This window comes from Chrysemys picta, chromosome 7 (genome assembly GCF_011386835.1).
Source record: "Chrysemys picta bellii isolate R12L10 chromosome 7, ASM1138683v2, whole genome shotgun sequence".
NCBI lineage: Eukaryota > Metazoa > Chordata > Testudines > Emydidae > Chrysemys > Chrysemys picta.
In genome coordinates, this window is record NC_088797.1 from 34778746 (window position 1) to 34802008 (window position 23263).

The 23263-nt window shown below is 43.1% G+C and overlaps 1 protein-coding gene across 4 annotated transcripts in view; it reads left to right on the top strand.

The window, feature by feature from the left end:
* FAM120A (family with sequence similarity 120 member A) overlaps positions 1-23263 on the top strand; it is a 115500-nt gene that overhangs the window by 55285 nt on the left and 36952 nt on the right. For all 4 annotated transcript variants that reach the window (XM_005307154.5, XM_024102956.3, XM_024102958.3 and 1 more), the window contains one exon: positions 9455-9629. In XM_005307154.5, coding sequence (XP_005307211.2) covers positions 9455-9629 — 175 coding nt within the window. The remainder of the gene's footprint in view (positions 1-9454; positions 9630-23263) is intronic.

A 23263-nucleotide genomic window follows, 5' to 3' on the forward strand; every position in this document is an offset into this window, starting at 1 on the left:
ACACAAGATATTTGCATGCCTGTGTTAGGTATGCACAAATGCACGTGCACAGTTGCACTCCCTGAACTTTCTAGTCCACAGTGTCTGGCAGAAAGGATGTGCCAGAATCAGCAGGTTTCAATGAGGATCATTAATACTTGTTATTAACACAATGAAGGAGTCCTGAGGAGTGTAACAGGTATATCTCCCCTTAAATCCGGGAACCTGAGGTCTCAGTGGTCTCAAACTAAATGGAGAGTTGGGCTGAGATTTTCAGAATGTTTAAACACCTAAAGAAGCGTTCTGATTTTCCAAAGTGCTGAGTACCCTGCTGTTCCCAGTGATTTTAAAGGGAGCTGCTGGCTGCTCAGCACTTCTGAAAATCAGCCCACTTATTTAAATGATAAATAAGGATTTATGCTCTTAACTTTAGGCACCTTTTTTTAAATCTTGGTCTTCTGCATTGCATCTGAGTGACAACCCTCTGAGTGTACTAGCTCAGTGTCATTCTAGGGTACTGGCCCATCTGTGGTGAAACTGAGGGCAAATAATTTAAGCATGCTTATAGCTTTTTAGATCCAAGCAAAGGGGCTGATGTAATACCTATTTTTAGAAAAGAAAATATCTTGCATCTATTTCTTGGTTAAGAATTAATATAGTCACAGGAAATCCACACTTGCTTGCCTTTCTTATAGAATTAGGAAATTATATATTTTTCATCTCATTAAATTGACTTTTCAGTATTAGCAACTCTTAGTATCCAGGACTCCAGCAGATACATGCACGCTGTCCTGCTGTTTGCTGGCAGTCAGGAATTTTGCAATAAGACTTCTCTCAGTCACACATAAGGTACGCATTCTGAAGTGTGGATCTGTTGTGACTACAAATCTAAGAACTAGAATTGCAAGTGAGTAGTTTTCTTTGTTGGTTTTATGGATTATTATAGGTGGTTATGGAATTGATACCCCCCCACACACACGCACACACTGCCTGTAAGCATATAGGTGGGTGTGGCTCTCCCTCGCTGTTCTCTCTGAGGGAGGCCATGCCCCTTTGCTACCCACGTAAATGGGGAAATTAGTGGTCTCCGGCCCCAACCCATAGTTTAGGGGCTAGGCCCTCAGCCAGGGCTGGAGCCCCAGCAAACAGTCTAGAGTGCTGGTAGGGGTTGAGTGCCCAGCAAACAGCTTAGGGTGCTCAGGCAAAGGGTGTCCGTGGAGTGCAGGCCTCCTGACCTCAGGAGGGGGAGTACTGTGACCTGAGGGTTGGGGTGGCAGGGGGGATGCCAGCCCGCCCAACTCCACTGCATTCCAGCCCAGGGCCCTAACAGTGGCAGAGTGGTCTGCCACTAGGTCAGTGGGGAATCCACCCGCAACACACTGACCATGTCTCCAGCGGCATCACAGCAAGAGAGTAATCTGGTTCCCCATGGCTACTTCCTATACTCCCCTTTAGTGTACCTGCATCCAAAGGTCTTCCGTAGGGTTGCCAACTTTCTATTTGCAGAAAACCTAACACCCTTGCCCTGCCCCTACTCCACCCCTTCTCCAAGGCCATGCCTCTGCTCACTCCATCCCCCCTCCCTCTGTCGCTCACTCTCCCCCACCCTCGCTTGCTCATTTTCACTGGGGTGTGAGAGGGGGTGAGGGCTCCAGCTGCAGGTGAGGTCTCTTGGGTGGGGCCAGAGATGAGGGGTGTGCAGGAGAGGGCTCTGTGTTGGAGTGTGGAAGGGGATGGGGCCAGGGATGAGGGGCTTGGGGTGCAAGAGGAGGCTCCGGGCTGGGGCAGGGGGTTGGAGTGCGGGAAGGGGTGAGTGGGCCAGGGTGGGGCCAGAATGAGGGGTTCAGGGTGCGGAAGGGGGATCTGGGCTGGGGCAGGGGGTTGGGGCGCAGGAGAAGGTGCGGGGTGTGAGTTCCGGGTGGCGCTTACCTCAGGCAGCTCCCAGGAAGCAGTGACATCTCCCTCTGGCTCCTAAGTGGAGGCGTGACCATATGGCTCTTTGTGCTGCCCGCATCTGCAGGTGCTTCTCCCTCAGCTCCCATTGGCTGTGGTTCCTGGCAAATGGGAACTGCTGAACTGACATTGGGGATGGGGGCAGCGCACAGACCCCTGTGGCCCTTCCTTTACCTAGGAGCCAAAGGGAGATGCTGGCAGCTTCATAGGAGTTGCGCGGAGCCAGGTAGGGAGCCTGTCTGCGCCGCCAACCAGACTTTTAACGTCCCGGTCAGCAGTGCTGACTGGAGCCACCAGGGTCCCTTTACAACTGGGCGTTCTAGTCGAAAATCAGACACCTGGCAATGCTAGTCGTCAGGCGTCTCCCCGGGGTACACTGCAAGCGGCAGTCCCAGCAACTCTTCAGTGTCGGGCATGTCACGCAGTCCAGGTACCTGGCGGTCTCCTCGGTACAGCCAAAGTCTTCTGTGGGTTCTGGCTCCAGCAGCGGTCTGGAAGCGTCCGCCTCCCTCGGCAGCTCCTGCTCAACTGAGCTGCAGGGCCCACCTCTTATATTTCCTGTTCCTGTCCTGCCCTTCTGCTTTCAGTGTGGCGGCCTAGGCCTTCCAGGTTCCCCACACCAGGGGACATCTGGCTCTCCCACGCTGTCAGTCTCTGAGGGAGACCACGCCCCTTTGCTACACTGCCCCATTCCTAAGGCTTGGTTACCCAACAAAATAGATACTCAAAATCAGTTTTAAAAAAATGTGCATCATGCTCAAATGTTTGAATGGGGGTTGGAGAAAATTATATAAACTTGCCCTTCCCCCACACATTAAATATAAAGCGTACAAATAAAACCTAATACAGTAAAAGCCGCGTATGCACTTTAAAAACCACGTTATCTGGCACTTTACCAACCAGAAAGTTCTATAAACCAGCATTTCTGATCTTCATTGAAAGTCCGGTTTATAGTCTGGCGTGGGGCCGGCAGGTTCTCCGCGTGGTTTCCCTGAAGCGGCAACACGTCCCTGCTGCTCCTAGGTGGAGGAATGGCCACGAGGGGTTCAGAGTGTGGGAGGGGGTGTGGGGCTGGGGATTGGGGCGCTGGAGGCCGTGCAGGGCCTGGGCTCTGGAAGGGAGTTTGGGTGCGGGAGGGGGCTCGAGGCAGGGGGTTGAGGTGTGGGAGGGGTTTCGGGGTGCCGGATACAGGCGGCGTTCACCTTGGGCAGCTCCCCGCAAGCAGCGACCTGTCCCTGCTGCTCCTAGGCAGAGGCGTGGCTAGGCGGCTCTGTGCACTACCCTGCCCCAAGCGCTGACTCCGCAGCTCCCGTTGGCTGGGAACTGCAGCCAGTGGGAACTGTGGGGGCAGCGCATGCGGGCAGAAGCAGTACGCAGAGCTGCCTAGCCGCGCCTCCCCCAGGAGCAGCAGGGACCGGTCGCCACTTCCGGGGAGCTGCCCAAGGTGAGCGCTGCCCGGATCCGGCACCCCGCACTCCCTCCCATGCCCTGACCCCTTACCGCAAGCCCCCTCCCACACCCAAACTCCCTCCCAGAGACCATGCCCCGCACTCAAACTCCCTCCCTCTTAGTTAACCGGAATTTTCCACTTACTGCCTCCCCGCCCCCAATTCCCCCAACATGCCGGATAAAAAAGCTTTTACTGTACTTGACTTGCACACAAAAATGCTTAGCAATGAATTTTTTTTTTTTAATTCACGGAGGACTTGTGACTAACCACATTGCATATCAAAAACTAAAATTTGTGAACACGGATTCTAGAAATCCATTTACTGTGGAAAATGCAGAATATGCGTTTTTACAGAGAATTTTTAGGTTTTACATTTCGTGGGGAAAAAAAAAACATATACTAAGTGTTAATTAAATTTTACTGAAAATACCAGTGTCGTTTATTCAGTGCGCATAACCTCTTCCTCTTGCAATTAATTTTTTTGAATGCTCTTTAAATTTATAGTGGAACCCTGTTTATCTGATCGACCAGAGGCAGATCGGATAATCAAAAATTGGGATAATCAGGAGGATTGGCAAAGAACTTTGTATCTCTTATTTTAAGATGGGGTCGGGGGGTTGGGCGATCAGCCCTGAGCGGTTGGTGATTTGATTAATACGGAGAGCTGGATAATGGAGGCTTGGATAAACAGGGTTCTATCATGGAAAACTAGGATTCCTGCTTGTGAGTTTGCCTCCATTTCTAAATTATATAAACAATGCACAATGAAGTTTAATACAAATATCTGTGCTGACTTCAGGTATCTACTATATATATAAAAATTTGGATTTTAAGTACTTAGTATTAAAATATCTCCCATCTAAAGCTTTGAGCACCCTTGTATTTTAAAAATACACTAAACAAACCTATCAATTGCCCTGGCAACAACATAGATATTTGCATAAGTCTACCAAAATCGGCAAACCAGGCATTTAATTTTGAGCATCCAAATCTTCTGTTAATCTTTGCATAGCTTTTTTTTTTTTTGTCATGGAATTCTGTTTTGACAAATATATGTTTAGCAATGTATTTCAGCACAAAAATGGACATTAATGCAGTGTAATGATTGAGAATTGAAATATGTAAGTGTACCTGCACCAGAGTTTAGTTTTGTGTTTCGTTGTGTTTCAATTCTCAACCATAACATGGCATAGATACACTTTTTCTCCATTTACTTTCCTTATCCTTAAAAGGAAAACACAGAAGCAAATGTCTGATTAATTTCTTTATGCGAATAGTCAAATGCTATATTTGATGTTGTTGTTTAAATGTACTATCTGAATATGTGATCATAGAATGCAGAAAAGTATCCAAGCAATTAAACATCCAAAGAAGAATTATCCTAAATTGTGAGGAATCTGTTCCAGCAATAAATAAAATTTAGGGACCCCTGCATTGAATACAGTAGGGCAATCAATATTTAAAGACTGATCTGTTTTTTCAGTTAATAGAAATGATATTTGACATCTGCAGGCAGGGTCCAATGTGTTATATGATTACATTGCCACGTAAATTGTTGCATAATTGTGGATTATTTTTAAATGGCCACATAATTGTTTTCCAGAATCTAAAGCTTTCATTTGTCTATAACCCTCATGTTTATAGGGAAACCTTAAAAACATAAGCTGAGTGTAACTGATGCGATGTTTTCTGAGTTTGCCAAGAGCCTAAAACAAAGGTCTGGGAGGTATGAACTTCATTGTTCATCTCTTGGATGTGAACACTGAAGTCTGTTGACGGTTTAAATTACCTTTTTATCAGAAACCATTAACTATTATGCTTATTTGTCATTGTTGGATGTAGTGGCAAATATTGGGGAAGGATGCAGTGGAGCAGCTAGTTGCTACCAAGAATTATTACTCTCCCACTTCCAAAATTAAAAACACCTCTGCCCTTCCCCTATATGGAGGGGAGGGTACACCTTTCATCCCCTTCCAAGTACCAAAAGCCTTGACTACTTGCTGGGTACCAAATACAAATTTCAGACCTTCCTGGGTACCAAAAGCCTTAATGACCCCCTCCCCAGTTTCCAAAAAACTCCTGTGTTCCCCTGCCAATTACTACAGTACAGTTACTTTGTCTGTACAACAATCTGCAGCACACTGAAAACCTAAAAACGGAGAGGAAGGGGATTGAGGTAACAGTATTGTGTCATGTTGGTTATCTTGCCATGTGACTTCAGGGATGTTGCTGCTGCTTGAAATACAGCTTGTAAGGAATTTAATTCAAAAGGAAAAGACAAAATAAAGTTTTAATTGTGGGTAAAGTAAATGAGTGTATATATAAACAAAATATCGAATACTTGTATTCATTGATGTGTAATATATATAATATGTAATACTATAGAGAAAATTGGGATTCTAACATCTTAAATTGAAACTCTGTGAGGGGAAAGGTAAGTTAGTAGTGAATGCTTTTAATTTTCCTAAGAGTCCTATTTAAAATAAAAAAAGGTGGGGGGAGTGGGTACAGGTTGGTTGACCCTGCTGGAATCTTACTAGGGACATATACTACTCTTGTGCAGTTCACATTGGTATTGGTGGCATTTCTGGTGTACTTGAAGGACAGTAGTCTACAACCCTACAGAAATTATTGGTGCAGACTTTGTCAGAATAGAATAGGAATAAGGAATAGTTAAGATTTAAAATTCTTAACAGGTAGAAAGTGGTATTAGTTGTTTGCCTGGTATCTCTTAGTTGCCTGTTTCATTTTAAGTGGTCTCTTACTGCATGTATGAACCCTTATGCTTAACAATTTGTCCCAACTTGTATTTAGCTTAGACACTCTGGTTACATTCCCCAGACCTGAAGAAGAGCTCTATGAAGCTTGAAAGCTTGTACCTTCCACCAGCAGAAGTTGGTCCAATAAAAGATATTACCTCACCTACCATGTCTCTTTCAATAAAAATAAACACAATCAGCCTTTAAAGCCATGGGGGTGGTATAATTTGTGGTAAGCAGAGAGAAGTTTGCAGTTGAGCTTCTGTCAAAACATACATTAAAATCTACTTTGCTAAATTTAACTTGTTTGTCCTTTTAGAAGGGAGGAGTAACTTTTGTGGTTGAAACAGTTTATAGATGCTTATATGATAGGTTTATGGGGAAAATAATGACATAACCTAACACCATCTAGTGATCTTCGTTCTTCTGTGTGTAGCAGATTTCAGTTTCAGTACAGTTTCCCTAATTTCAAAATCTGAAGACAAGGGAACATGTATGGGCTAATTTAAGATTCTGCCTTGTGTAAATCCCCTCCCCTCCCCAAATTAAAAAAAAATCACACCATGATCCGTGGAATGGAAGACTATGATTTTCTAATTCCAAGTGTTCAAATGCTTATTGATATAGTATTTTTATAAGTAGGAATGTATGAATCTTTGATTTTAAATACAAATCCAGACATCTTAAAATATGAATGAATCAAACATTGATCTATAAAACAGAGTAAGTCTGAATCGCCACAGTCCAAGGACATTGCAGCTGATACATGGACTTAGAGTAGTATAACTTGGATGTTCCTCAGCCTAACTTCTACTCGTATTGCTAGTAAATTTACAGATGAGCCTTTATGTGACACTGTACTGTTTTGACAGCAAGCACACAGGCACTACTATTTCTGATAACTTTAAAAATATGCTAGAGGCATTGTAGATGGCAAAAACCGGCAGCCTTGTTCATTATGGAAACACTGTTAACATTAAAACAAAAACAAAAAAAGCTTTCAGCAATTGTAATATTTATAGAATGAGCTGTTTGTACACACCCTGTAGCTGTGCATTCATGGTGATGATTTATTGAAAACTGATCAGTACACGTTGGTGGTTGCATTACTCCATTAGACTCTCCAAAATCTATGACGAACAGAGGGATATAGGATTGTCTATAGATTATTTGTTCAGGAGATGGTCAGAAAATAGAAACCTGCCTTGATTGGAAAAGTACTCACTTTGTAATTCTCTGAAGATCTCAGCAGCATTTGTCATGTAGAAAACTCCCCAAGTTCTTATGATTTTTATCCTCAAAGAGCATATATAGTCTGGCATGTGTGCTCTGCCCTACTCAGCATGGTCTAACAATAAGTATTTCAGGGGTTCCAGAACATTTTCCCCATATCTTTTAAGAGCAGGAAGCAAGAGCTTCACCCTAACCTTCTAATTACACAAAGATTGCAAAAAATATTTCTTCAAAGTGACTAACATCAAAGCTCAGAAATGCGCAAATGAGTAAGCACTCCTACAGAGGGTAAACATATTCCTTTCTATTCAGAAACCACCAAACTCTTGAAGTGAGGCATATGGGTGTGTGTTAAGTAAGATACAGTCCTCAAAAAATCAGAATGACAGACAGGTAGAGAAAAGAGCAGGGGAGAAAAAAGCATATCCTAGAAAATATCAGATATGACCACTTAATGGCTTGTAGGATGTGTCCCAAGAAATGAATGTATTTTGTGATTCTCTAGCTTCACACGAATCAGGTCATTCTAATATGTAGTCAGACAGCCACACAGACATGATCCTTGTGGGAAAAGCTTGATTAGGGCACTGATGTCAAATGAAACTAGAAAGTTGAATGGACTTCTTATACTCATTGAGCCAAAATGACTTTACACAAGAGAAAGTATTGAGATATCTGGAATACAGTGGCTCAAAATGGGCATTTTTTAATTTGCTCTTTACTCCATGAACACTCCAAGCCATGGGCGACTTTAATAAGGAGTTGAAGTGTCAAACCCTGTAAAGAGCCTGACCTCATAAAGGTTGGGGAGACATTGATCTACCTTTGTGTTCTCCAAGAACCCCCAAATGTATTATGGTAGGAAGAGAGGTTAGTGATAGTCTGAGACAGAGTAAAGAAAATAGTCCATGTCTAAGTTAATAAGTGATACATCTGGGCCCATTTGTACCGCATTAGAAATTTGCTATAAAAATTCTTCCATGTTAGGGCTTGTAGAAAGCAGTCAGGTTTGACCACTTGCATAAAGACACTATGCTTGCAGAGTTCTGCCCTGTCAAGAGCCACACTGAAATAGGGGGAGAACAGATACTAACATTATGACATCCTTGTAAAGTAGATAGTATTTATCTCCAACATTACAGCGAGCAGATTGAGACAGAGAGTTAAGCAACCTGCCCCAAGCCAGTACAACCAGGGAGTAGAGTTGGGAATATAACTCAGACAGTCCTAGCCCTCAGCCCTGTACTTAATGCTGCTCTTTCCCAACAATTTTTATCTACAAGAAGCGCTATACTTATGTAATTGTATTAATCCTTTTTCGTAGTGAACACAAAAGTAAGCTATGCACTTTATTTTTATTTTAAAATTATTGTATATACACCATATGTATCTTTTCAGTTTATACAGTATTTTAAATTAAATTGTTCACTTAGTGCTTAGTATTCAAAACTTAGTGAAAGCCACACAAGATATTAAATGGATAGCTAAATAGTGTTACTTAAAGCATATTTTAATTACAAATATACTTCTAACTTTTATAAAGCGGCTTTTACTGATTTTCAAAATATTGTCTTATCTGACTTTTCCTATTAAGTCTTTGAATATAATTGGCTAGTATTTGGGATCCATTAAAAAAAAAAAAGGCAGATTCATCATATCCCTAATTGTTTCTTTACTGGTAAAATGCTCAATTTTGAATATTTTTGCTATATTAATAATACGTTTCTTGGCTATTTAAAAAGCTTTGCGTCACCTGCATAATTGTGTGTGTCAGTGACTGAGAAGCAAAAACTTATTTCAAACTTGGGGGGGAACTACCGGGGAAGATTTTCAAAGTCTCTAAGGTATTTAGGAGCATATGATCAGTGAGACTTGTGCTGCTAAGTCACTTGTGATTTTGAAAGTAGTCCCTAAATTCTAGCTTAACTCTTGGCATCTGTTCTTCAAATATATATTTTGTATTGATTAAATATATGACTGAAATGGTTTTAAAGCAGGATTGTGTTAGCATACTTTTATGTTGAATGGAAAATGTATATATACATATGTGCAATATTATTCTGCTTTCTTCCACGCAAAGGGTGAAATCAAAATTGCTGTTTCTATTGAAGACGAAGCCAACAAAGACCTGCCTCCTGCTGCTCTGCTTTATAGGCCAGTTCGTCAATATGTTTACGGAGTCCTGTTTAGTTTGGCAGAAAGCAGAAAGAAAACTGAAAGACTTGCTTTTAGAAAGAACAGACTTCCACCAGAATGTATGTACTCTAGCCATCATTTTTCTCTTCAAAACTCCATAATCTTATGCACATTTTCAGCGTGATCAAAAATTAGAGTAATTTAGGGTTACCATACGTCCTCTTTTTCGCGGACATGTCCGGCTTTTCGGCAGTCAAACCCCCGTCCGGGGGGAATTGCCAAAATGCCGAACATGTCCGGGAAAATGGCGGCTCTGTTTAAGAGCCGGGCTGCCTGAACGCTACCGGCTTCGGGCAGCCCCGTGCCTCGAGACCCTGCACCGCCGGAGCCCGGGAGGGGAAGTGCCCGGCTGGGGGCGCAGGGTCTGGAGGCACGGGGGCTGCCCGAAGCCGGTAGCGCTCGGGCAGCCCGGCTCTTAAACAGAGCCGGGGTTGCTGGAGCCTCCAGCTGCCGGGGCTCTGTGTAACTGACACAGTGTCAGTTACACAGAGCCAAAGAGGAGAAAAGCCTCCAGCGGCTGGGGCTCTTTGTAACTGACACAGTGTCAGTTACACAGAGCCGCAGCCGCTGGAGGCTCTGTTTAAGAACCGGGCTGCCCGAGAGCTACCGGCTTCGGGCAGCCCCCTTGCCTCCGGACCCTGCGCCCCCAGCCGGGCACTTCCCCTCCCGGGCTCCGGTGGCGCAGGGTCCGGAGGCACGGGGGCTGCCCAAAGCCGGTAGCGCTGGGGCAGCCCGGCTCTTAAACAGAGCCTAAGAGGAACAGAGCCTCCAGCTGCGGGGGCTCTGCTCCTCTTCGGCTCTGTGTAACTTATACAGTGTAAGTTACGCAGAGCCACCGGAGCCCCGGAGGGGAAGTGCCCGGCTGGGGGCACAGGGTCCGGAGGCATAGGGGCTGCCCAAAGCCCGAGCGCTACCGGCTTCACGGTTTGCTGGGCAGCCTCCAGACCCTGCGCCCCCGGCTGGGCGCTTCCCCTCCCGAGCTCCAGCTGCGCTGGGGAAATGCCGGCTGGGGGCGCAGGGTCTGGGGGCTGCCCGGGAAACCGTGATGCTGGTAGCACTGGGGCAGCCCTTTCCCCCTGGCTGGGAGTGGGAGGGAGGAGGGGGCGGAGTTAGGGTGGGGAAGGGGCGGAGTTGGGGCGGGGCTAGGGGTGGGGAAATGGGCGGGGCCATGGCCCGTGGAGGGTCCTCTTTTTTTATTTGAGATATGGTAACCCTAAGTAATTATTAGGCTTTCATGAATGTCACTGAGATAAAATTTTAATGTTCTGTCAAAAATGGGTCCTTATAAATAAATTACTTTATAATCTTTTTTCTTACTATATTTATTTCCTTTAGTTGTTTAATGAATATAAATGATAGGAGTCAATAAGCAAAATTGGAGGTTTATAGTTGGAAAACTAACACGAAAAAAATGTACAGTCTGGCTACTGCCTGACTTTTTCTGAATAGTCTGTCATTTTTGGTCCTGGTATGCTCTTTAGATTCAAAGTATTATGTTAGAACTTGAATGTAAGAAATTTCTCTTCCTCTTTCACACAAATATTAAAATAGTTTTCACAGAAATGTTAAATGCATATGTCAAATGAATATGTCAGCTTTCCTGTTTTTCCCCTCTGCGTTTCCAGAATACACTGTCTAGTATATTTCCGTTGAATTTAGTTTTCTCTCTCTTTTTAGCTTGCAAATGTTGACACATGAAAATTTAATTTTTATTACACTGTAGTTTGCTTAGGCTTCAGGTATAACAACTTGGTCATAAACCAACTAACAATTTAAAAACTACACTTTTTTGTGAGCAGATTTGTTACAGGGGCTGTTTGCTAATGCAGTCAAAAGCATGAGTGCTAGTGCTGACATTAATCAGATATACACATTTTCAAATCTGTAGTTGCCAGTGATTCATTTCATTTGAGAAAATCCCAGTTTATATATGGAAAGGTTTTCTTAATGTCAAACTCATACCAAAAAATGGTTGAACCTCTGTAACAAGATCTTGGGAAGGTTAGGGAAAAGCAAAGTATTAAATAGATGATTGTCAACAGGAGAAAAGGTAACACATTTATTTGTAGGATTCTGCTGTCAGTAGACTAAATTTAAAAAGCAAATATTTAGACTTGTTTGTTGTGAAGATGTCCTTTGCAATTTTCATGTCTAAGGCTACATACAGTAATCATTTGTATGGCTTATTTTCATTTACACCTCTCCCTCCCACCAATTTTAGTTGGAACAAGCTATTGTGAAATATTTTGTGACTCGTATAGGCAGGAGGAGAATGTTTCACTGAGATTCAAAAGTCATAAAGTAAGAAATAGTTTGAAATAAGTAGTCAGATTACCCCTTTTGTGAGTCTTTTTTTTATCCGCCTTTCTCAAACAGAATAATTTCCAAACCCCCAAGTTCACACACGTAGATTCTAAACACACTTGTGTTTAACAGAGTTTTAGGAGATTGGCTTTGAAATAATAAAGTTCTTTGCAATGTTCATTGTTGCTGACTTGGATTACTGTCCTTAAAGCTGCTGTATAGATTTACTTAGTTTTATGCACCTAAATAGCTAAAGTGCTTAAAGCTGTAAGTGCTGAAACCCTTAACTATCTTAGCTTTATGCAGGTTTCCTTTTTTCTCTTGAAAAACTTCAGAGTTCCCTAGAGTTTTTGAGCTACCTCGCTGGGCCCCCCCCTTCCCTCCCTTAGTTTATACTGCCCTTCAGACTTTCCTTAGTCTGTGGAAGCAGAAGTTGCTGCTGACTTAGGAACATCAAAGGATAGTGAGCGCTAAGGAGGGTGGCGCCACTAACAAGGAAATAGGGGTACCAACTCTCCCTTTTGGTTTCCTTAAACTTTTATGTTTCTAGAAGTAAAATGTCTTCTATTTCAGCCAGTTAAACATTTATTGACTTGCTTTAAATTTCTGAATCACTTCTATTGGCTGCAGTCATTTGCTTCCATGAGTAGAAAACTCGTAGCAGAGGCTCTCTTTTTCTTTTAATGTAGGAAATTCTCATGTGATGATGTGTGTTTATTGCAGTAGTATCCCAGCGCCCCAATTGTGGTTGTGGTTCTTATTGTGCTAGGTGCAGTACCTGTAATTAAGACACAGAACTTGAGTTCAAGAGGAGTTCAGTTTTCTGCTCTTCCCAAGCATGTTGGTGCAAATAAGGATTATTTTTTTACTAATATAAGTAAGAAATACAGTGGATTCCGCTTAATAGTAATCCTGATATTAATGACTTCCAGTTAATAGCAGCATTTTGCCAGGAACCAGTCCTGTCCCATTTACTTTAATAATATTCGGATATTGGCAACAGGTTTGTAGCGTATGACAACTTTTTGACATGCCTTTCTTGCCTGCAACACTGCAAACCTGCCTACAGCTGGGAGGGGAGGCTGCAGACAGGGCAGCAGCAGGAAGGGGAGGGCTGCAGCCTGGATACTGGTGGCTCTCCTTGGGGAGTAGGGATGCTGGGGGCCTTCAGGACTGCATGGTACCTCTGTGCTTTCCAGGCTGTACCCTATTCTGGCACCAGGGGCCTGATCTCAGCATGTCCCAGTGCTTCTTTCCCTGGCTGCAGTCCCATAAACCTGCTTGTGGGGCTGCACTTAGGGAAGAAAGTGCTGAGCACCAACTGCAGACAGGTTTATGGGGCTGAAGGGAGAGGTACCGAGCACGTTCTCTTCCTTGGCTGCAGCCCTGCAAACTGTCCACTTATTTGCAGCCTCCAGATAATAGCTTCTTTTTGCTGGGAACTGAGAGGTTGCTAATAAATAGAATTTACTATAATGTTAATAAGAACCTGCAGTTTTTGAAGAGCTTAGAATCTAAAAAGACAAAAATTAAAGGGTAGAGGCAAGAGATAAAACATACAAGCAAAGTGCTCAGGGTTTTGATGGTTACGTGCTAATTTCTTGTATGTTTTTTCAATTTAAAGTATTTTTATTTCTTTATTTTTTTATTATGGTGGCCAGGGGTATGGCAAAATGGGATGAGTAAAGAAGATCAAGCCATTTTATCAGAAAGCGGAAGGTGAGGAGAAGAGGGAGGGAAGGGACAGAGATCAAGGAGACCACAGAGAGTTAGTTAAATTATATTTAAGGTGCCCTATACATCTAAAACATGCAGCATTAAAAAATGAACTGTTAAAAAGTATGGAAACAAACAGCTAAGGCAGTGTGCATAAATTATTCATTACGATTACAGTTTATATATTCATTTAATGGCTGTACTGATGCCTAAAAAACTGCCGTCTTTGTTATACAAACTTTAACTCTGGTCTACAATACTCGTTGAAATCTGTCAACACGAGCTTCGCTCATTTTATATATATTGCACAGTCTAATATGTATAGTAAGTAATGTGTGTATTTTTAAGAGTATGTACCTGTCATGAGTCGGAGTTAGGTTTGTGAAATACACATGGTAAACTGTGTCAGTGCTGTCGTTGAATATGCAAACTGTAGGGTAATGAAATATTTATATAAACTAACTGACCACTGCCATACTTTTATATTGTGATGTTCTTTGTATGTAATTATCAAAGTCATAAAAAAAAATTCTGTTAGAAGATGCAATTAGTGAACTTATTTTTTTTTCAGAAGGCCAAACAAAACCAAGTGCTGTTCTTCAAGAATGGTTCTGTGTGCATGCACCCAAGGTTGGGATCTTTTGAATAGCAGCAGCTACTGTGCTGTGCCTGTACCATGCATGTCCTTGTGCTCCCACTCACCCACGTGAGGGCATAAAGAGCAGAACAAGAGCACCTGCACCAGACCCTTATGACTTCTTGGATTGATTGTTGCTGTGTGTAAGGATCTGGGGTCTAGAACCTGGATCTGCAGAGCTTGGGACAGCTGATGTTCCCACAGTGCCACAAGGAGGCCATGCAGAGGCACAGCCGGGGAGCACTGTGGAGAGTAGGCACCACAGGAAGTACCACCCAAGAGGCCTAGAATAACATACCTTGCAGCCCTCTGATTGGCCAAGCACCCTATTTAACCCCAGGAGTTGCCCCAGAAAGTTGCCTGGGCAATGGACAGATTTCAGCCTGCTGCAGTGCCAGACTTTGCTTGATCTCCGGTCTCCGATTCCAGCCTGATTGTGACCCTCATTCCTGCTTCCTGATTCTAGCTGGTACTGCCTCTGATCTCCGGTCTCCAACTCCAGCCTGACTCTGACCCTGATTCCAGCTTGGAACTGCCTCTGATCTCTGGTCTCCGACTCCAGCCTGACTCTGACCCTGATTCCAGCCTGGTACGGCCTTTGATCTCCAGTCTCCAACTCCAGCCTGACTCTGACCCTGACAGTCTCGTAAACTCTAACTTTAGCTCCAACATGTAAAAGAGCTCACATGAAATATTATATACTGTCACAAGGATCTGAGTACCTTTTTTTCCCAACCAGTACCTAATTGGTTAGTGATGATGTAGCAAATGAACATAACCAACAGCTTTCTAAAACAACATCACACGAGGAAAAATCAAAATCATTTGGATCTCTTTGGTCATAAGATCTACTTAGTACCAGTTTGCAATTCAGAGTAGCAAACTACCCTATCAAGCTCTTATGGCAAAATACAATGACATCAATTATAATAAGCTTGCTTACTTTATTGAGCAACTACCATAAGAGCATGAAACAATTTCAGTTCATCATCTCTGAGGGTCCTCTTACAGCCAAGCCATCTCAACAGGCTGTTTTAGATGCAGCAGATATGGTGTCCTGATTCGTGGCTACTGCAGTAGTTATGCTTCATGCATCCTGGTTCCATCCAAAAGAGGTCCAGACACTCTCATTTGGGGAACCAAAACTAGTCAGTGAGAGGACAGCTGAGTCACTTAGTTCACTTAACATTCCAGAGCGATCCTCTGTTCTCTTGGCATCTATACTCCTGCTAACAGAAGAAAATCTAACAGGCCTCAGTCATTTCAGAGTTTTGTTCTGCATAGATAGTGTTTCAGCAAAGAACATTTAAGCCATTCGGGAAATGGCCAAGAATCCAGAACGAGAGACCTTGACCTCTGCAAACAAGACTACATAGCAACAAGGAGTCTGGTGGCACCTTAAAGACTAACAGATTTATTTGGGCATAAGCTTTCGTGGGTAAAAACCTCACTTCTTCAGATGCATAGAGTGAAAGTTACAGATGAAGGCATTATATACTGACACATGGAGAGTAGGGAGTTACTTCGCAAGTGGAGAACCAGTGTTGACAGGGCCAATTCAATCAGGGTGGATGTAGTCCACTCCCAATAATAGATGAGGAGGTATCAATTCCAGGAGAGGAAAAGCTGCTTCTGTAATGAGCCAGCCACTCCCAGTCCCTATTCAAGCTCAGATTAATGGTGTTAAATTTGCAAATGAATTTTAGTTCTGCTGTTTCTCTTTGAAGTCCGTTTCTGAAGTTTTTTTGTTCAATGATGGTGACTTTTAAATCTGTAACAGAATGACCAGGGAGATTGAAGTGTTCACTTACTGGCTTATGTATGTTACCATTCCTGATGTCCGATTTGTGTCCATTTATTCTTTTGCGGAGGGACTGTCCGGTTTGGTCAATGTACATGGCAGAGGGAAATTGCTGGCACATGATGGCATATATAACATTAGTGGATGTGCAGGTGAATGAGCCCTTGATGGTGTGGCTGATGTGGTTGGGTCCTCTGATGGTGTCGCTAGAGTAGATATGGGGACAGAGTAGGCAAAGAGGTTTGCTACAGGGATTGGTTTCTGGGTTGGTGTTTCTGTGGTGTGGTGTGTAGTTGCTGGTGAGTATTTGCTTCAGATTGGGGGGTTGTCTGTAAGCGAGGAGCCAGATAATCCTCCTGTAACAGTGCCAATGCCTGAGATGATGGGGCGTCCAGGATTTCCGGGTTTATGGATCTTGGGTAGCAGATAGAATACCCCTGGTCGGGGTTCTGGGGGTGTGTCCATGTAGACTTGTTCCCGTACTGTAGCTGGGAATTTCTTGAGCAGATGGTGTAGTTTCTTTTTGTATTCCTCAGTGGAATCAGAGGATAGTGGCCTGTAGAATGTGGTCTTGGAGAGTTGCCTGGCAGCCTCCTGTTCCTAATCTGACCTGTTCATTATGACTACAGCACCTCCTTTGTCAGCCCCTTTGATAATAATGTCAGAGTTGTTTCTGAGGCTGTGGATGGCATTGCGTTCTGTACGGCTGAGCTTATGGGACAAGTGATGTTGTTTGTCCACGATTTCAGCCTGTGCACGTCTGCGGAAGCACTCTATGTAGAGGTCCAGTCTGTCATTTCGACCATCAGGAGGAGTCCACGCAGAGTTCTTCTTGTAGTGTTGGTAGAAGGGTTCCTGTGGGTCAGTGCACTGTTCAGTGGTGCGTTGAAAATATTCCATGAGTCGGAGACGACTAAAGTAGGCTTCCAGATCACCGCAGAACTGTATCGTGTTCATGGGGATGGTGGGACAGAAAGAGAGTCCCCGAGATAGGACAGACTCTTCTGCTGGGCTAAGTGTGTGGTTGGAAAGATTGACAGTGTTGTTAGATGAGTTGAGGGTACCACTGTTGTAGCCCTCTGTGGCAGGTAGGAGTTTAGATAGCTTACTGTCCTTTTTCCTCTGTAGAGAAGTGAAGTGTGCATTGTAAATGGCTTCATCTGGCAAGTATTCATTTTCATATGCAGGTTGAGAGCTGCAAACCATGCTACCATTCAGATTCAAAGTTCCAGTCTCCTCCTCTTCTCCCGTTATTTAGAAATGATCTGACCAATCTGGGTGTTCTGGGAAAAGATAACATCCAACAGATGGATGTGGGAAGTTTATATCATCTGGTTACACCATCCACTTCCATTCTGTGCTGGCTCCTCACCCACCTTCCTTGCTGGTCTCTGTGACCCATGAACAGACTAAGCAGATTACAAGCACCCCAAAAGATACAGATCTAAAAAATTACTTATTTGGAATAAAGGACAATTCATCAGCATCACTGAAGCTATGAATTGTCAGTTACGAGGCCTTATTTGCAAGATACAATTTGGGGTAGTGTGCAAGTTTAGCGGCGAAGGTGAATATAAGACTCCAGAGCAGAACTTGAAAAGCATTATTGTGGAAGGTCAGCTAACAGTTAAAATGTTGCTAACAGGCAGCCATGAATGCATCGGACATTCTAGCTTGATCTGCGGCCATTTCTGTGACTATTCGCAGAGCTTTGTGTCCACAAGCCTCTGGCGTTTCAAAAGAAACGCAAAGCACAACTGAGGATTTGCCCTTCAAGGGCACAGAATTATTTAGCACTCGTACAGATGACAGTCCCTCAAATATTCCAGGACCACATTCCACTCTGTGAGCACATACCACAAACTGTAAGCCGGTTAGGTGCTGGGGCAAACTAGGCAGAAGACTTGTAACACCAATACAGATGATCTGAATATCCACCCAAGAAGAAACAGAGGTTTTCTCAGAGGAGGCATTTTCCTCAACTGTTGTCACACTGCACTGGCTTCCAGGGAGAAGGTTTTCACAAGAGTTCATAGTCACACTTGAACTACTCAGGAACCATCTCTAAACTCTAACTTTTGTACGCCACCTTGCTTTCTTCCATCAGGCATGGTCTATGAGGACAGACAGGTGAGTCCTGGAAGTATCATCCATGGCTATCTCATCCACTTTTGGTTCTCACCCCCTGCTGACCCCATTCCCTGCGCCTCTTCAGGACCTTTCTCATGAAAATCAGCTCAAATAAGTGGCTTCCCTACTTTGCCTAGGAATCATAGAAGAAGTCTCCTCTGGAATATAGGGGAAGAGGCTTCTAATCCTGATATTTTCTTATTCCAAAGGAAAAAGGGGATTTTGTCCTATTCTAGACATGAGAAGACTGAATAAATATATATGCCATCTCAGATTCAGGATGGTAACTCTAGCCTCCATCATCCTTGACCTTCAGGCTCAAGATTGTTTCATGGCTGTCTACAAGATGCATCCTTCCATATTACCATCCATCCTACCTGCAGAAAGTACCTGCAATTCACAATGGGGTCCAGTCACTACCAATACAAAATGATACCATTCAGTCTCTCCACAGAACCAAGAGTCTTTACAAAATGTCTATCTGTGGTGGTGACATATCTGAGGTGATGTCATTCACTTTTAGCTCAATGTAGATGATTGATCATAGGCAGATCACATCAGGAAGTTGCCACAACCCTGACATATGTTTTTCACCTATGCAAACAGCTGAGATTCATGATGAATTATGGGAAACCATCTCTGAGCCCATCACAGATAATAGAATTTATAGGAAAACATAAGGACATAAAAATAGCCAATGGTCCATCTAACCCAGTATTCTGTCTTTGATGGTGGCTGTTGCCAGATGCTTCAGAGGAAACTAACAGAACAGGGCAATTTATCAAGTGATCTATCCCCCATCATCCAGTCCCAGCTTCTGGCAGAGATTTAGGGACATCCAGAACATGGGGTTGTGTCCCTGACCATCGTGGCTAATAGCCATTGATGGACCTATCCTCCATAAACTTACATTATTCTTTTTTGAATTGAGTTATACTTTTGACCTTCACAACATCCTCTGACAATGAGTTCTACAGGTTGGCTATGCATTGTGTGAAGAAGTACTTCCTGACGTTTGGTTTTCAAACCTACTGTCATTGGGTGACCACTGGTTCTGGTGTTGTGAAGGGATAAATAATACTTCCTTATTCACATTCTTCACCCTTCATGATTTTATAGACCTATTTCCCCTCCCCCCCCCATCCTCTCTTTATTTATTTATTTTTTTTAACTGAACAGTCCCAGTCTTTTTAAACTCTCCTCATATGAAAGCTGTTCCATGCCTCTAACCATTTTTGTTGCCCTTCTCTGGACTTTTTCCAATTCTAATTTATCTTTTTGAGATGGGGTGACTAGAACTGTGTGCAGTATTCAAGTTGTGGACATGCCATGGATTTATATAGCAGTCCCAATCAACTCCAAATTAGCAAAAGCATATCTTCCTGAAGAAGGATTTTTCTCTTCATACAGTAATCACTGGTATCAAATCTAATCCAGCAACTACAGTAAGAAATTGCCTCAAACTTCTAGGCCACACGTTTGCTCGCACGCATGATGCCCCTAGCCAGACTTCACCTGTGTCCATTACTAGGCTGGTTAAGGTCAAGGCATTGTGACAGTCAGACTAGAAGGCTGCAAGAGGGTGCTAGAAGGCAGATAAATTAGCCCCAGAATGTTAAAGGCCCTCTTCCCTAGTAGTTGAGAAGCGGTTACCTCAGGTCAGTGAGGGACACCTGATTCCAATTAAGGCCTGCCTGAGGCCTTTAAAAACCCCTCCTCTGGTGAGAGAAAAGGGGGAAGAGAGAGACACACTGCTGCCAGGCTAGTGGCAGTTGGGAAATAAGCTTCTCCAGAGTGGGAGGCTGGACACCTTCCCATAAGGGAAGCTGTCAAACCTGAGGCCTGCTGGGCAAGACACCCAGGGCAACCAACAGGGCGACACCCTGCACCCGGGAGGAGGCAGAGAAAGATATCCCACTGGGTTTTCTTTGTTTATGGAACTATATTTTCCTTTGTTTGGTGGAAGATCAATCCTTAAGCCAACCTTCAGGCCTACCCTTAAAGTACAACTAAGGGAGCACAGAAGGGGGAAGGCAAACTCTGCTGTGAGTGGGGCTGATTACCCCAGGCCTGCCATCGCCAGAGAGGGAAGCACTAAATCTGGTGAGAAGAAGGAGGTGCCTTGCCACAGCATATAGTGAGCATGCAAATGGTGGTCCCAGTGCGTATCCTATCAGCTCTGAACTGGTGGGTAGACCACAAGAATGTTCAGAGCCCTCTTCTCCATATCTCCCCTTGAAAGATGTTGGTCACAGATGCATCAAGTATAGGTTGGGGCACACATCTGGATTGTGTCCATAAACAAGGGACTTGGTCTCAAAAGGACATGACTCTTCACATAAACATACGAAAATTATGAGCAATCAGGTTAGCTTGCATAGCATTCCAGCCTGTTCTACTGAACTCCACAAAATCTTGCCCACAACATATCTGCAGTGTACTGTATGAACAAGCAAGAAGCTACCTTCTTATCATCCCATATCAAGAGTCAATGAAGTTATAGATATGCTGTTTATGAACATGGGATATCCTGTCACTTTTCATCTTCCAGGAGCCAGCAACAACCTAAAATACTTCCTAAACAAGCAATCCATCTCCAACCACAAATGGCCTCTGAACAGCTCCATCCTTAAACCAGTATAATGGGAAATTCTATTATAGACTTGTTTGCCACTAAAGACCATATGAAATGCCCAACCTTTTGTTCTAGGGAGGCATGAGCCCTCAATCATTGCAAGACACCTTCCTTATAGAGTGGGATGAAGGTCTTATGTATGCAATTGTGCCGAGTCTCTTGATTCCAAGAGTGATGTGCAAAATCAAACAGGCTGCAGTCATACTGTTACAGATATCTTCAGGATAGTTCTAGCTAACATAGCTCCTTAAAATGTCTGTCTAGGCTTCTGTACCACTGCAAGACAGTCCATTCATAATATCACAGAAACAAGGTGAGGTATTTCATCCATGCCCAAAGTCACAATATTTGATAGAATGGTTGTTGGTCACCTGAGTGCTACCAACAGAAGCTGCTCACTACAAGTACAAGAGATCCTGCTGCAAAGTAGAAGGCTCTTCACAAGGAAGACTTACTCCTTTAAATGAAAAGATTTTCAATTTGGGCAGCCCAGCACAATCTCAACCCACTGAAGGCTTCTGTACCAAAAACCCTCAACTATATTTTATATTTGAAACACCCTGGACACTCGGTTCTATCAAAGTCCACCTGGATGCAGTCTCACCACACTACCCTCCAGTACAGTCATGCTCAGTTTTTTTCTCATACTCTGAGATCCAGATTTCTAAAGGTGTTACTGCATTCTTACCAACCAGTCAACAGAATGCCCTCCAAGGTTGGATCTTAATGTTATTCTTACAAATCCCATGGAGCCCCCCTTTCAACCTCTTTCTGAATGCTCTTTATATCACCTTACTCTGAAGACAGCCTTTTTAGTCACCATTACGTCAGCGAGAAGGATCAGCAGACCCCAAGCTCTCATGGCTGACCCTCCTTACACAGCATTCCACGGAGATAAGGTTTGGTTGGCAAAAAATAACTTACATGGACACTGTCTATTCAGTTTTAAAAGGATAAGTATATGTGCCTCTGAATCTTCTTTAAAGTTTTTATTGTTTTTCACCCATGCTTTCCTTTAAGGTTTTTTCTCTCCTCTTTCACTGTGTGAAAGACTTACACAAACAGGGAAATCTTGATTATGGTTAAACAATATACAGAAAGTGAACAAACTGGAAAAAAAAATAGTTTTTTTCCCCAATAGCTTTCATTTACAGTAATAGGAAGTTTGGCGTGGGGAAGTAGGGAGTTTTTTTGTTTTGTTTTGTTTTTTGGACACAAGTATTTTTAGTTGACTGTGTCCTTTTAAAAAAAACTCTGAGAAATGTATTATTCCTTTGCAGTAAATAGTAACCTTTATTGTTGAGCCTGATGCAGAGAAAAGCATGTATTTTTTTCAGGAAGAAGCAACCTGTTGAACAAACAAAATCGTCTTGGAAATTAGGATGAAAAATTATATGTAGCTATTTTCCTCCTGGCAATTAACTTAAATTTGTTCGTATGGAATTTCCAATTATAGTGACTAATTCATCCAACATTAAATTTACCAAGATGATAGTATTGCCTGTTTATCCCTTGAGTAAGGGTAGAGTTACACTGCAATCATTTAGTCTTCTGCCAAGATGTTTATTCATTGTTCAGACCTAAACAAAGCTGTTTTTACTTTACAGATTTGATTTCAGAATGCCCTTGGGCTTTGTGTAGGGCCAGGTCTTAAGTCCCACCAGTTCTTCCCATTGGATACCAGCTTACGTCTAATTATACATAAGAACTTAAGTTGTCTTCTTGCATATATGAAGTGGAATGAGACCACAGCTTATCTTCTGTTGGTGAAACAAATTAGATGGAAGAAGCTACAATTTGAATTTCAGCCATTATTTTCTTCCTTTTGTGCAAAGGAGTCAAGTTTCCTAATTGCAATGTCCACTACAGCACTGAGATCATACAGTTAAAAAGTACACAAAAATACTCAGTCCTGGCCTTGTGCATATGCTGAACGAGAATGGTAGCAAGATGGAACCCTGCAGCACCCTGCACAGGAATGTCCTTAGGATTGATGATACAAATACAATCTTCTGGGGCTTCAGCCTTCAAGGAACAAAGCTGCTCAAGGAGCCCCATCCCACTCTCACATAGAAATAACTTCAGGCAAGTCAACAGTACTTAATGTTCACTGGAACTGAAGGCAGCTGATAAAACTAATATCAGCGTAGACACCTGATCGCTACCCATTGCTGGGATGAGATTGTTGTCCAATGTGACATGGGTGGTTTTTATGCAATATCCAGATCTATAACCAGATTGATGGGGGCTAGGGAGATCTAAGGCTTCTAGTTATTGTGACTCTTTTTTTACCAGTCTTCTCAGTTACCAATTGTGGCAACTTGAGCAGCTGTGTATTCATGTTATATAGTATTTTCTGAGAGAGAGATTTTATATACAACATATATTGCACACCCATATGCGTGAATATATAATTCTTCAAGTATGTGTCAGTGTCTATCGCTGTAGGTGTGCATGGCCGGTAGTAAAG